Source organism: Corvus cornix, chromosome 4 (assembly GCF_000738735.6).
Source record: "Corvus cornix cornix isolate S_Up_H32 chromosome 4, ASM73873v5, whole genome shotgun sequence".
In the NCBI taxonomy this organism is placed as follows: Eukaryota; Metazoa; Chordata; class Aves; order Passeriformes; family Corvidae; genus Corvus; species Corvus cornix.
Window position 1 is genome coordinate 37,772,923 of NC_046334.1, and position 13,283 is coordinate 37,786,205.

General features: G+C 36.4%; 1 protein-coding gene across 3 annotated transcripts in view; it reads left to right on the top strand.

The window, feature by feature from the left end:
- The window catches only part of NEIL3 (nei like DNA glycosylase 3), a 28,687-nt gene extending 18,859 nt beyond the window's left edge, over nucleotides 1-9,828 (top strand). For 2 of the 3 annotated variants that reach the window (XM_039550874.1, XM_019287276.3), the window contains exon 10: nucleotides 614-2,305. In XM_039550874.1, coding sequence (XP_039406808.1) covers nucleotides 614-790 — 177 coding nt within the window. In that variant the 3' untranslated portion in view covers nucleotides 791-2,305. Of the gene's footprint in view, nucleotides 1-613; nucleotides 2,306-8,499 lie in introns of those variants that run through there. The other variant, XM_039550875.1, reaches the window with a different exon arrangement.
- The last annotated feature ends 3,455 nt before the right edge of the window (nucleotides 9,829-13,283 follow it).

Sequence of the window (13,283 nt, forward strand, 5' to 3'; positions counted from 1 at the left end):
AATGCTCTTAATCTACTTCTGTGTGATGTCAAACAGATGTGTAAGAGAAATACTGGTTTGAAGGGACGTGTACAAGTTGTTCAGATCAGCTTCTTCCTGAAAGAAAGACTATAGCAAACTAGATCTAATTGTCACCCATGTTTCTGGCTAGCTAAAATCCTGGCAGCCTCTTAAAACGACGATTCTGTAATCTGCCTGGGCAAACCCTCCCACTGCTGCACTAATAACCTAACATGACCTTCCCAGCTGCAATTGGTGGCCTCTGCTCCTTGCTATGAATGTATGTGTCTGAGAAGAGTTTGACCTGAAAAGTGATCTGACAGTCATACTATCAGGTAGTTAACAGATGAATTGAAGACAGTAATGACCACAACGCCTAAATTTGAAAAAAGCTATGTGTTAACATCATTTCAAGTTACACCAGTCAAAGTGCATGCAGTTGCAGTTGATGTTAAAGAAAAAAAAAATCTAAAAAGTGTTCACAAAAGAGATAAAATCGTAACTACTAGGAAGAATTTCTTCTATGGCATTCCCTGTAGATGTGCTTCTGTTGTCAATTTTACAATAAGGAAGTCACAGCCATGACGTGCTTGAAACCTTTTCTCTTTGGCAGTGGGCTGACTTGGATTTTCCATTTTGTAACCATGGCAAGCGATGTGTTATGAAGACTGTGTTGAAGATTGGTCCCAATAATGGAAAGAACTTTTTTGTGTGCCCTCTTGGGAAGGAAAAACAGTGTGGCTTCTTCCAGTGGGCAAAAAATGGGCCAGGTATGCAGATTCTTCCATGACGCTCATGGTACAGTTACCTGTTCTTCAGGATGTCTTAATACACACAACTTTCATAGTAATTTCTGTTTTGTTCTATCTTCTTCCCTGTTCACTTGTTAACTAGTAAAAGAGCTCCAACGTAAATGACAGATCCAGAAAGGGTCATTTTACATAGTCCTATAAAAATTGAACTCTGCTTGTATGCTGCCTACAATTTTGAAATAAACATTTAGCTTGCAACATCTTGTGACATACTGTTGTATTCCTAATAAAAAATTGCACTGTTTCCTTTTTTCATATATTGTTTTAAATTGGTAAACTTTCTTAAGTGTAAAACATGTATTTACCAGAAGTGAATAAAAAAGTATACTTTATTAAATACCACTTTGTGCTTTCTCAGAGCTTAAAAAGAAACAGTAACAGACTGTACAATTCAAATGTTACAATAGTTGATTGACCTTGCTTAGATTTGGAAAATGAAGACAAAAACCTGCCCTAAAACAAATAACATGACTCTTCAGTTTTCTAAATTATATATTCTAAGTCCACATCTTAATGTTTTCTTCTAGCTGCTACTGAACATTTTTCCCCCAATCCATATGTAATGCATAATAAAATTGTACTCTGAGGTGGTTAAAACTCAGTTTATGTTGGTCTTACCACTATTTGCTGAAGCACGGGGTAAAGTAAATAGAATATGCTAAGATATCAAATCAGAAACCGAATGCTTCAAATCTTTAGATACTACTAAGGAAAATGAGGCTAATGAAGAAATAGCCATAGCTTCATACATCATTTAATCACAAATCAGTTTTTAATTGAAAATAATGGGAAATAGTGTTGCTTCCCTCCAAAATATGTAGGATGAAGCAGGTTTAAAAGCACCTTGCAAATGGTTCTTTGGTCTAGGCAAATGCTTGTTTGTTTTTGGTTTTTTTTAATGGGGATTGTTTGGTTTTGTTTTTTTTTTAATGGGGAAGGACTACTTGATTTTCTTGAGGAAAATTGTTTAACTTCAGTCCAGTTTAAATATCTTCCATTCCAACTGTTTAATTCTTTTCCTAAGCAGCACAAATTCAGACACTTCTTTTCTTCCTCTTTTCAGTAGCCTTTGATACATTTGAAACCTTTTAAAACTTTCCTTACATGTACAAAATCTTTTCTAATCAGACTGTAGAAACTATAATCTTTATGTTGCTCAATGGCCTCTTTCCAAATAATATATCTCTTTCATGAGGTACAGAACTCCACCTGAGAACAAAACAAGCAACTTCACATGGTGAAGACTGATTTTTTCCATTGCCATCTTTTCTATGATGCTTCTTGTTACAATGATACGTTGCTGCTAGCTTGTGCTTATACATCTAAATCTTTAAAATTGCTATCTAACTGGTTCCTCACTTGTATTTGTACAATTCATTATGGTGATAAAATGTGTGGTTATTTTTAAATTGTACATGTTTTTGGATGTCTGGCACAGGGATAAATCTTGAGTAGTTCAGTTAAATTTGAAAAATCATAAAGAAATACAACCATTTTTGATTACTTGCCTTCTATGAATGTTAAGATTTCTCTGAAGCTGGAAGTTAAATTACTTTTTCAGACTTTAACACATGAAAAAGAATGGGTGGGCTCTTACATCCTTTTTCAGCTTAATAGCCAGACAAACTGTGAGTATCTGTTTAAATAAAATGCATATGAGTTTTAAAGTATTAACTGCTTCTATTAGCTACTGCAATCACTTTACTTCTTCTGTTCTTGTATTTCTTGAATATGTTGTATGTTTTTTAAACCAAAATCTGTTTTGAAGGTGATATATTTGTATCAGCCTAATTTTGCTATATACATTAGTTGTGTAATGTCAGAAGGTGAGAGAAGGCAGACAGGGAAATCACAAAGGGCTTTATCACAGTGAACGAGCATGTGAAGGAATCTCACATGTTTACACTCAAAGTAGGAAACTAAACGAGACAGCGAATTCTAATTCACTAGATGCCTCTGCAGAGGCATCTTGACCTTACTGCTTTTGCCAACACTGCTTTCTAAATTTTTTTTTTTTCTTGGAGAGGATAGCACTTTTTTGTACTTGTTTAACAATGTCTGGCTGATAGTTGGTCATAAAAAGTTTTGACCAAAAAAAGCTGGCAACAAAACTTAGCTTGGAATAGATCCCCCCCACTCAACCTTTCAAAAAGAAACTGCAACCAAGGGTGCAAAACCAGATAAAAGTCCTGATTTTCAGCTTTTGTTCTAATAGTTTACAAATGTGTTTTTATTTTTTCACATTGATTCATCTATCACAGTGCAAGTGATGGAACACACTTCTTTCAGATTAGTATCTGGCTTACACATTTTAATGGCTTGTGTTGCACACAATCCACTGTGAAGGCTAAAAAGAGTAACAAGACCGAAGTTAAAAGGGGAACTGTTTTTCATAAAGATTTTCTGTAATTTATATTCCTAATGAAAGCAAATATAAATCTTTTAGAAAAGAAATGTAAAGCTTTTAGAAGAATACAGCCCTTTTTAAAGGTCTTAGGGTTCTTACACAGTGTTGTTACTTTGGCCTTTACGCAAACACAACCAAGAGAAATGGGATTATTACCAGTGCCTACAGGAGGCTGTTAGGAATGACATGCTCACATAAGCTCCTTTGACTGGATGATTTCTGAAGGTGGTGATGACACTTCTGTACTAAAAAGGAGACTTCCAGTAAAGCTGACTTCTAAGTACTCTTGTGTACAACTTCTAGAGAGCTTTTTTAGACATTAATACTATAACCTGATAGCATGATTCATAATAGAAACTGTCTTTTACCTTAAGCTGAAAACACATTTTACATACCACAAAACTAACCTCAAAAAGCCCCTGAACTCAGCTGAGATACTATACAAAACAGTTTTTAGAGGATCAAATCAAGGTCACACGAATTGTGGAGTAAAACTTCTAAACTCAGAAAATACTAATGCCATATGCCATGACCAGTTTCTGCTTTATTGGTAGCACTTTTGTTACTATTACAGTTTAAGTAAGTTTAGGCAGAGTATACCTTTCAGGCTGAAATGAATGTTTCTTTTCCAATTTTTGCCATTCAGCTTAGCATCAACAGTTTTTATGCCTGGTTTCATGCCTTTATACCCTTATTTAAAATAATTTTTTAACCAGCTATTTGTTAAAGACAGGCATTTTTCTTAGCCTTTGCATGCCATTTGATGTCAATGCGAACTTAGCAAATAGATGAATAGAATACTACTTACTAATTCACTGAGGGATAGCTAAATTTACACTAAAAATATGCACTCAAGTCACAGCTGTGACTACAGACCTTTACAATTATACAGCTATTCTGTATCCACCTTCCTCTATAAAAAGGTGTTAGTTCTCACTTGTTTTTCTGGAATGGAAAACATAAGGAAGAGTCTTTTAGCCTGATGGTGGAAAGGGACTTTCAGAGAAGCAGAAGATGTCGTCCTTAACATCTCTATGAATGTTGATCATTAGTGGCTAAGTATCTTGCACATGAAATCAAAAGGTATTGTAAGGTCTCTAACAGACTTCATAGCAGCTGCGAACATCTCTAGATGCTTTAAAATTATTTTTAATGTCTTTTCTTGTACCTTTCTGCACTTTCTGCAATTCAGCTTGCTGATGACATGCAGGGTTCAGCATCTAGTGTAACTTAATACTCTGCATGTCTGTTTTTTATTTCTCTGATGCCTGAAAGGTTGTTGATGTCCAATTTTTACTTGAATATTCAAAACATACATTCAAAATTAATTTAGAAAAGTGTGGGAATGTGCTATAATTTATCTTAGGAACATATCTTAGGAACAACAAAACCCAGTCTAAGGAGAGAACCCAACAAATTATTTTCCATATGAAAGCTTATTAAAAATGCATCAAGCACACTTAGGGATGAGCAGAATTCAGAGTGTACACAGTATTGTCTAAACATAGTGCTTTAGTTATTTAACTTCCTGAATTGCCACTGCTGTAGAAAGTGCAGGTCCCTGCAGAGTTTGTATGCTTTATGATTTTTTATTAAAAAATCAACTCTCTTTCAGTGATTAGTCATGTGATACAATCATACTGTGAAAATGTGCTAACACTACTCATCTTTTAATACTAAAGTTTTGGGTGAACCTTCTTAACAGAGATGACAGAGTAAAGAGGGACCTCTCAGAAGGCACCAAGCAGCAGAGCCTGACTTAAAGGTGGGATGAAACTGTGTAGTTAGGAACACTTAAGGGAAAAGTGAAGCAAGAGTTCCTCTCTTTTGGCAGGAGAAGGCCCATTTGACTGGTTCAGCTACATATGGAGCTGAAATCTAAGTCAGACACCAAATGCCTGTGTGGTCTTTCACTCCAACCTGTATTACCTCCATCTGCATTTTAGATCATCTAACAATTTAACTGCAATCCAACTTCTCTGTGCTCAGATTAAACAGGCTTTAATCTCAGGTTATGAGTAAATCCAACTGCAAATTTCACTAGACTATAAAATGACCTGTGTATAAGTGCTGCTGCCTGGTTTGTGCTTCCTGTGGATTCCAGACAGCTCCAAAGATACAGTACTCAAATTGCCTTCCCATAGAAGCTTGAGCATCACATATTCCTCAGAGGTATTTATCCACATACCCTTGAATCTAGAAAGGATTAAATGATCATCTACCCTACCTGTCTGTAGAAAACATGGATTCAGATTTTTTTTCTGGCTATTTTCTTTATACATAATTTCTTTTACTCTATCACAGGAATCATGACAACAGTGACAGTAATGATTTGATGTGCAAAAAGTCCTTCATAATTTGTTACAGACTAGGACACTGCAGTATAGAAAAGGAAAAGACCACCCGAAATGGGGAAAACTGGGAAACGCATTTTAAGCTTTATTCAAAAAACAATTCAGCACAACACAGAGGTCATCACCCCGGTTAAGTAGCATTTGCAAGATGCTTTTGCTCCACCTAGTTGACTTTTGAAGAGCACAGTATTGGCTTAGGGAAACATTATTTCAGACCTAAGGCAATATCCATTAAGAACAACTAGAGAAAACAACAATGCCTAACCTCTCATAAAAATAATTCCGATTACATTTCTCAAACTATAAATAAATCTATACCAGCAAAACCCCAAAGGTTTTAATAAAAAAGAAACACATTAAAATCTAAGCATCTATTAATTTATTAAATATGTTCTAGAACTTTAGGATAATCTTAAACATAAATATGAAAATTTTGAAATGTCTTCAGAAAAACACTCAAGTTACAAGATATAAACAGAAGCTAAAATTTAAATTTCAATTTTAAATCAAGACTACATTTGAAGAGCAACTTTGCAATATAAAAGTTAAACTCATTACTGTAGTAATACTGCTGAGCCTATGAAAGTGAAAAATACATTTAACCAAAGTTCTACTCAAGGCAAAGATGGTGGGCTGCTGGGAAATTTCTTAAGGATGGTACTTTCCCATGAAGTGGTCTTGATTATAACTGAGAAATAACATTTAAGTCAATACTTGGCCTTGAAGAGGATAAAAGTAAAAAAAGCAACTAACACTAGAATGCACAAACAAGCTTAAAATCCATTTGTATGAACAAGACATTAGAAAAACAGTGCACTTACTGTACACATAGAATATATAATTTATCATTTGCTTCTCTGGCAGCTCATGTTAATTGCACTGTATTTCCCACTTCTCAGCTTCTTTCCAAAGTTCAATCATCACTTAGTATTTCAATGCCATAGTTTCACCTAGAAATCCATGCAATGTCTCATGTTATACTTCACTAGAAAAACAGAATATACATATTTTTAATCAGTCTAAAGTAATCTAATAGGACAAGGCTTTACAGTACAAAATAAAAACCCTTCTATAAAGTAGTCTTTCAGCAAATGCATTTCTTGAAAACATGAACTGACTTCAAGTAGACCAGAACAAATATATCTAATATTATCATATCTCATTCTTTTCCTATAAATTACTCAGAATTACTATAGGTAATTTAAACCAGTGTCAGATGCTAAAAGTAGCAGCAATGTTACACAAGAAGTTCACAACAGACAGAAGGTTTCAGAAAGTTACCATTGGAACTTTTATATCTTTGTGAGACATGGAAACACTGAAAAGGAATTAAAAAAACCTACATAAACACACCAGAAAATATGTTTTCCTTTTGCAGGGGAAATGTACTAAACATGTAGTCTTGACATTGGCTACTAAAGGTTCTTGGATTCCCACAGAGCCCAACACTGACAAAGATCAGGTGATCAAAGCAAGGTGTAACCATACAAAGCATCACTCTATAGCCTGACTTGGCATGTTTGGACACAGCTATGCAGTAGAAGACATAAGCATAGAAGAAAATTTTGCCATAAAACTATTCAGATATGCAGAAATTACAGTACCTACAGAAGTTTCAACTGTTTATATTTTGCTAATTATAACTCGTTTTGATAAATCAGAATAGGAATTATTTAGTTACAGATTGAAATAGAAGGAGAAAAGCAGTTATGGGACAAAACAGAAGGTGGAATTTGGGTGGAGAATAAAACCCTGAAACTATAGTGCATATAAGGAGGCCCCCCTGCCCCCCCCCCCCAAAAAAAAAAAGGTGGCATGATTATTAACCTAAAACTTTATTTAGCAAATCTCAGGTGATTTTTTTAATGTAATACATTAAGTACTACTGAACTCAGTCCCTGATAACAATTATCAACTGCAATTCAAACATTTTTTTTCCTTTTCATTGCTCTACACAATCTACGTTTGGGTGCTACCTAGAACACATTACTTTCAAATTCAGTTTAAAGTCTTCTTCATTGCACATGACTTCATTTAATTTATTGTTATACCATGAAGGACACGAAAAAGTTCAAACACTTGAACTTTGTTCCTCAAATCTCTAGAAGGTAGATAAAGCCTATTTTTCATACATCCTGTATCTGTTGTGAAGTCTTAAAAATTAATATGGTATGCAGGACTGACAGCTTTAATGATAATAAATATTGGAAAAGACCATTCCTAAGATAGCACTACTAATCAAGTTACACTCTTCTATTTTGTCAAAAATGCTAGTGGTGTTAATTGCAAGGTTTCAGGTGACAATCAGCTAGCAGGCTCTGCTGATTGAGACGAGTCTTTTAATGACAGTTTAGGTGATTATATTCAAGCTATATTTAGAGCTTGTTTGGGCTCCTTGATTGAAAAAATAACAGAAAAAAACACTTGTAACTGAGGTTGGGATTGTTTCCTAGGAACAAGAATGACTGTGACACACACAAAATCTGCAGCTCTTGGATTCCACTCCTTCAGTGGCAGAACTGCGGGCTCAGCCACCAACTGGCAGCAGGCTGCATCTGCTCACGATGAGTGAGTCAAGAACCAGCCATACTCAGTGTTAAGTTGTGCTAAAAAAGCACAACTATATCAACTTTGAAAATGAAAGTATACCCAACTGAAATTATACCCAACTTAAACCAAGTATTTAAAATCAAGGGTATCTGCAATTACCTTGCTTTGCTGAAAGCTGCTGTTAGAGAATAATGTGCATATCCACTGAAAATACTGTTTCCTAGATGTTGTAAATAATAAAAGGATTTTGCATTGCAAACAGACCGTAAGGCCAAAAGAAATGACCTTCAATTCTCCTTTATGTCCATTCACATATAATTGTGCCACCATGATAAATACGTTATAGTAATGGTAATTAACTATAATTTCTTTGCAGGCCCTACCAGATGACCCTGACTCTCTTCTCTGGTACAAAAGCAAGCCCAGCAATTTGGTGGGGTCAGCTAGAACTTTAATTTTTCCAGAAGTTTTGCAAGACTCTTCATAAAGGTGTGAGTTTAAGGATGTCAAGATTCAGGAAAATACGTACTCAGATTGCAGAAGAAAACAAAACGATTCCCACTTATTCCCTGCAATAAGAATGAATGAATGTAGCTGTTTCAGTTATACAATATCCTGAAACATAAATTTCCTGTACTTGGCCATATGATTAACACAGATGGCAGTTAACAGTCTCTCACCTAAATCAGCGTGCAGTACATCATCCACTTTTCTCTTCAGGCTGTAACACTGCTTTACCAGATAGCTCACCCTGAAACATCATTTCCGAACACATGCTTCTGTAACCCTGTTAAGTAAGGCTAAAGTAAACATTCTTGAATGTAAGAAAGATTTAGTGATCATTAATTAATTACTGAGATTACAATTATATCTGTTAAATTGTTCTCCTGTGGACAGGCTGCTAACATTGCCAGAACATCATTACAAATATTGAAATTTGTTAACAGTGTAAATTCCACACACAGTATGGCAGACCTGAAACTGCAACTGCATAAAGAAAAGGGTCGTGCCTAGGCTGGTAATCTCACATATTTGGTTTGAGAATAAAATTTACTCATTCCATAACAAAAGAATGCCTAGCTTGTAATTCTGTGGCATGAGATATGTATGCTGTTAGTCATTCACTATTAAGTCATAAGACTATCAGGAACAGACAGTTGTTAAAATGAAAATGTCAAATGGGAAGTTTAAGAACCACACTGACAGAAAATTCTTTTTGTCAGAAATCTACATTTATTCTTTACTCACCAGAAAGTTGCAATATAAAATTATTAATGCCTTATTAGTGAACCACTCAGGAACTTGGACCGTTTTCTGAGCTCTGCTGGTATTCAAGGAATGCTTACCAGATGCTTACCACACACTACCTGTTGGGAGGAAAGGGTTAAAACCAGCAGATTTGGTGAGGAGGGGGGAATAGTTTGTGACCTTGAAGCTGGGATTGCTAAAAACATAAGTGTGGGAAAAAATATGTCCATTAATATTATGTCTCGTGTGGTTTATCCTCTGCCTATTTAAGTGGAATTGCTGTGGAGACACAACACACTCTCACAGATGGGCACAAAGCCTTTTGCAGCAGTGAGGCAGGCAGAGACCCTCCTGCTGCCCACTAGGATGAGCTAAGCCCAACAGAGCCTGTGTCCCTGTGTGTCTCTGCTGCTCTGCATTGTGAACAAGGTAATTAAATAAATCTCTTTGCATTTTACCTGTGGCTTGGTTGTTGCCTTGGTTACCCGTATGTGTTGATTCACACATTACCTAACCAGCACTGACAGGAACAGACATGGGTCAGGACGTGTATCCTTGTGCAGTCTTCCATCTTCCTAAAGAAGCAGATCTTCACATGCTATTTTCCTCATCATCTCATGTTTCTTACTGAAACTGTTCCACCTAGTATAAATGAAGTGCTACTTATTAAAGGAAAACCGGGAAGAAAAGATTCTTTGGCCTCAGTGTTCTAGGATAATTATGCAGGTTACTATTTGAACATGGATTTTCATGTGCCACACGCAACAGCACAGTCATTAGAAGAAATGCAACAAGCCACAGATACACAAACTTCCTGCCTGCTGAGCAGCACTCAGTATGCCAGCAGGTCTGTCCATCAAGGCCCTGGGCTTAAAAGAGACTGACAAGAGCTTGAGGGCCTGTTATTGTACAAGCACTGGGAGCTAATGGTTTCATGCAATCCCACTAACAAAATCACATACAGATGTGGGATAGCTACAAAGATAGAAAATAGCACCTCTTACAAGTACTGAGGTCGTCATAAAGCTTTAAATGTTGGACTCCGGTATCTAGGTTGCTTTTGGAATTTCCCAAGAAAAGGCAACTTTTGCCTTTCTGGAGCCCTCTAAACTGAGACTAAAGGCTTCAGTAGTACTGTATTGTCCATGGATTTTGTTATTTGCTGTGAGAAATACTTTTACTTATGTGAGATGGTCTGTTGGATAACCACATTGCCTCAACTTCCAGTATGCATTTGAAATTTTTCCCAAAAGCCAAACCTGAAAAAATCACAGCTACAATGCAGAACATAATGGTTAAGTTCAACACTGATTGGCATAATATGAATAGCTGCCTGACCAAAGTGCAAAAATGATAATTATAAATGACAGTTGGAATATTTATCTGGCATTAGCCCTTACATTTCTCATAGTGAGGCACTACATTATTGTTATAAAAGTACAACTTTATGCAAGATCAAACTTCTATTCCCAAGTCTGAAAGAGTCTTGATTTTTCAAATTAAGTTACAGGGTTATGGCTCTATTCTTGAGTGTGCCTGCAGATGTTATCTTAGCTCCACTGAGCATACTGGTGATTGTCTCTTCCCTAAAACTCTTTGTGATTCAGTAACCAGACATCCCTGTGACAGAACTCCCCAAGAATCCAATCTCATAGTCTGTCCAAACACAGCAGTGTTAACACAAAGCACATCTCACAGTGACTTTCAATTAAATAGCCAGTCAAGGAGACTGAATTCATAGTGCTCACATTTTCATAAGGCATTGTAGTAGCAGCAGCTGTTCTGAAGTATAATATTAAGTTGTAAAGCCTCCTCAGTCAGCAGAAATTCAAATTCGCATTTTAACAAAGAGAAGGTGATCTGAAAGTTATGTGGGGACTCTGTACTTTCCCATCCTGAAAATGGGAAACCTATGGTAGATAATGAAGTATTTACATGACAGAAAAGAGAATAAGGGAAACATGACAATAACCTGTTGATAAAAAAGCTCTCTCAAATAGTTAGAATCCTGGATTCCAATCCCGATTTTTCATACCTTATTACTGAATTTTACTGGGGGAAAAACAGTAGATGGGCCTCTAGCCTGAGGGGTGAATCATGAAACCTGCAGAGAGAGAGGCACCTTACTTCAGTCTGAAGGAAAATTTTGAAGAGTCTTCTTTTGCCAAACTAAGAATGTGCTGTCACCAGCTGAATTATTTCCTGTGCTCCTCAGTGCCTTACTATGTATTCCTGCATTCTACCTTTTGTTGGTATTAGCAGTTGTGTGGCCCTAAAGTAAAACCAAACAGCTCGCTTACATTCTGAGAAAGAAAAAAACTACCTGTTTTTAGCCAGACAGCAAGCTGATCCATTTTGTGGAGCTGCACAGTTACCAGAACCAACTGCAAAACCAAAGAGAGAACACATACTGCAGGATGTGGATAGTACCACCACCCCTTTTGAGTAGCAAAATCTTTCTCCAGCTGAAACCATCCTTGAGAGATGGACAAATCTTAAAATATAACCTTGTCTTCAGCCCTTCACTACTAATTGTTATTAACACACTATTGTTCCTCGTCCAATACAGCTGCTTTTGGTGGATTTTATTAGCCCTGCTGTTAACTATGATTCTTGGAGCTCAAATGCTTACAAGAATGATGATGGTATGATATGCATACCTGATGCATGCTCCTGCAGCAAGCCCTGGAGCCTTTTGTTGCTGCTCTTAGATCACTCATGAACCCCACAGCAGAGCCAATGGAATGGGGTGCAGACAACTGCTATTCTCAGTGCAAAGTGCAGATGGAGGTCAGAGAGGCTAAACTGTTGGATCTGGCAAAGCATGCACCAGTCTGCCAGTCCTGGTCCAGGAACAGTAACCTGCAGCAAAGAGACACAGCAGGCAGGGAGATGTAGCACTGCAGAAATGAGCTAAAGGCTGGTAACACCCTTAAGCTCATGCGGCAAAGGGATGTTACCGCTAAAGACCCATTTTTGGGGCTAGCACTTTCACTAAGCACGAACAAAAACTGTCATAACTGTGCTACAACAGCTGAAAAGTGAGATCACAGGACTTTTCATGTTGGCAGATTTGTAAGAATGGGTACGTTTGGAATGTCAATAGCTACAGTTCATTAACACTGCAGCTACTCCAACGTAATTTATTTTTACTCTATAACACAAATTAGTCTTCAGTAACAACCAGATTAGCAAAACACACTTGACTGCATATGAATTAAACTTGTTTATAATATAGTTTAAAAGGGTGGATGGAAGAAGTAATATTTTGCTGCATCTATTACTGTAAATCCTTCAGAAAAAAACCCACATAGCTAAAGAAATGATTACACAAGTAGGAAACTGTCAGTTCTACAGTGCTACTCAATGCTCAGGAAAAATGTTGCAGATAAAAATACTAATTTATGGGATGTTTCAGTTACTTTATACTTCTCTATGTATCAGCCTGCCAACCCAACCACAAATCTCACAGATGATCCATGATAATTTGTCTTGGAATTTTTCTTGTAACAATGTCTATCCAGATGTTGCATTGAGCTAGCAGCATAATCGTTTTTATTTTCAAATAGCCTGTCACACTGTATTTAATAAATAACCACATATACCACCAAGCATCTACTTATGAACAATAAGCATTCATGATCTCGCTAAGTATAATTCTAAATCTGTACTACTGCGATACTGTAATCTACTGCTTCAGTAATCATGCTACCTTTAAAAGGTCATAGCATGTAGAACTGAATCCTCCCTGCCAAAGACTACTTGACAAAGTAATAATACAACACAGTCTATATCAGGCAGGAAGTACACTTCAAAAAGAAAATAAAGCAACAGTTGAAATTGGATGGGTATAGTGTCAAGAAAGCTTGTTATGACAGGTCTGCTGACAGCAAAAAAAGTAAAATTAACATA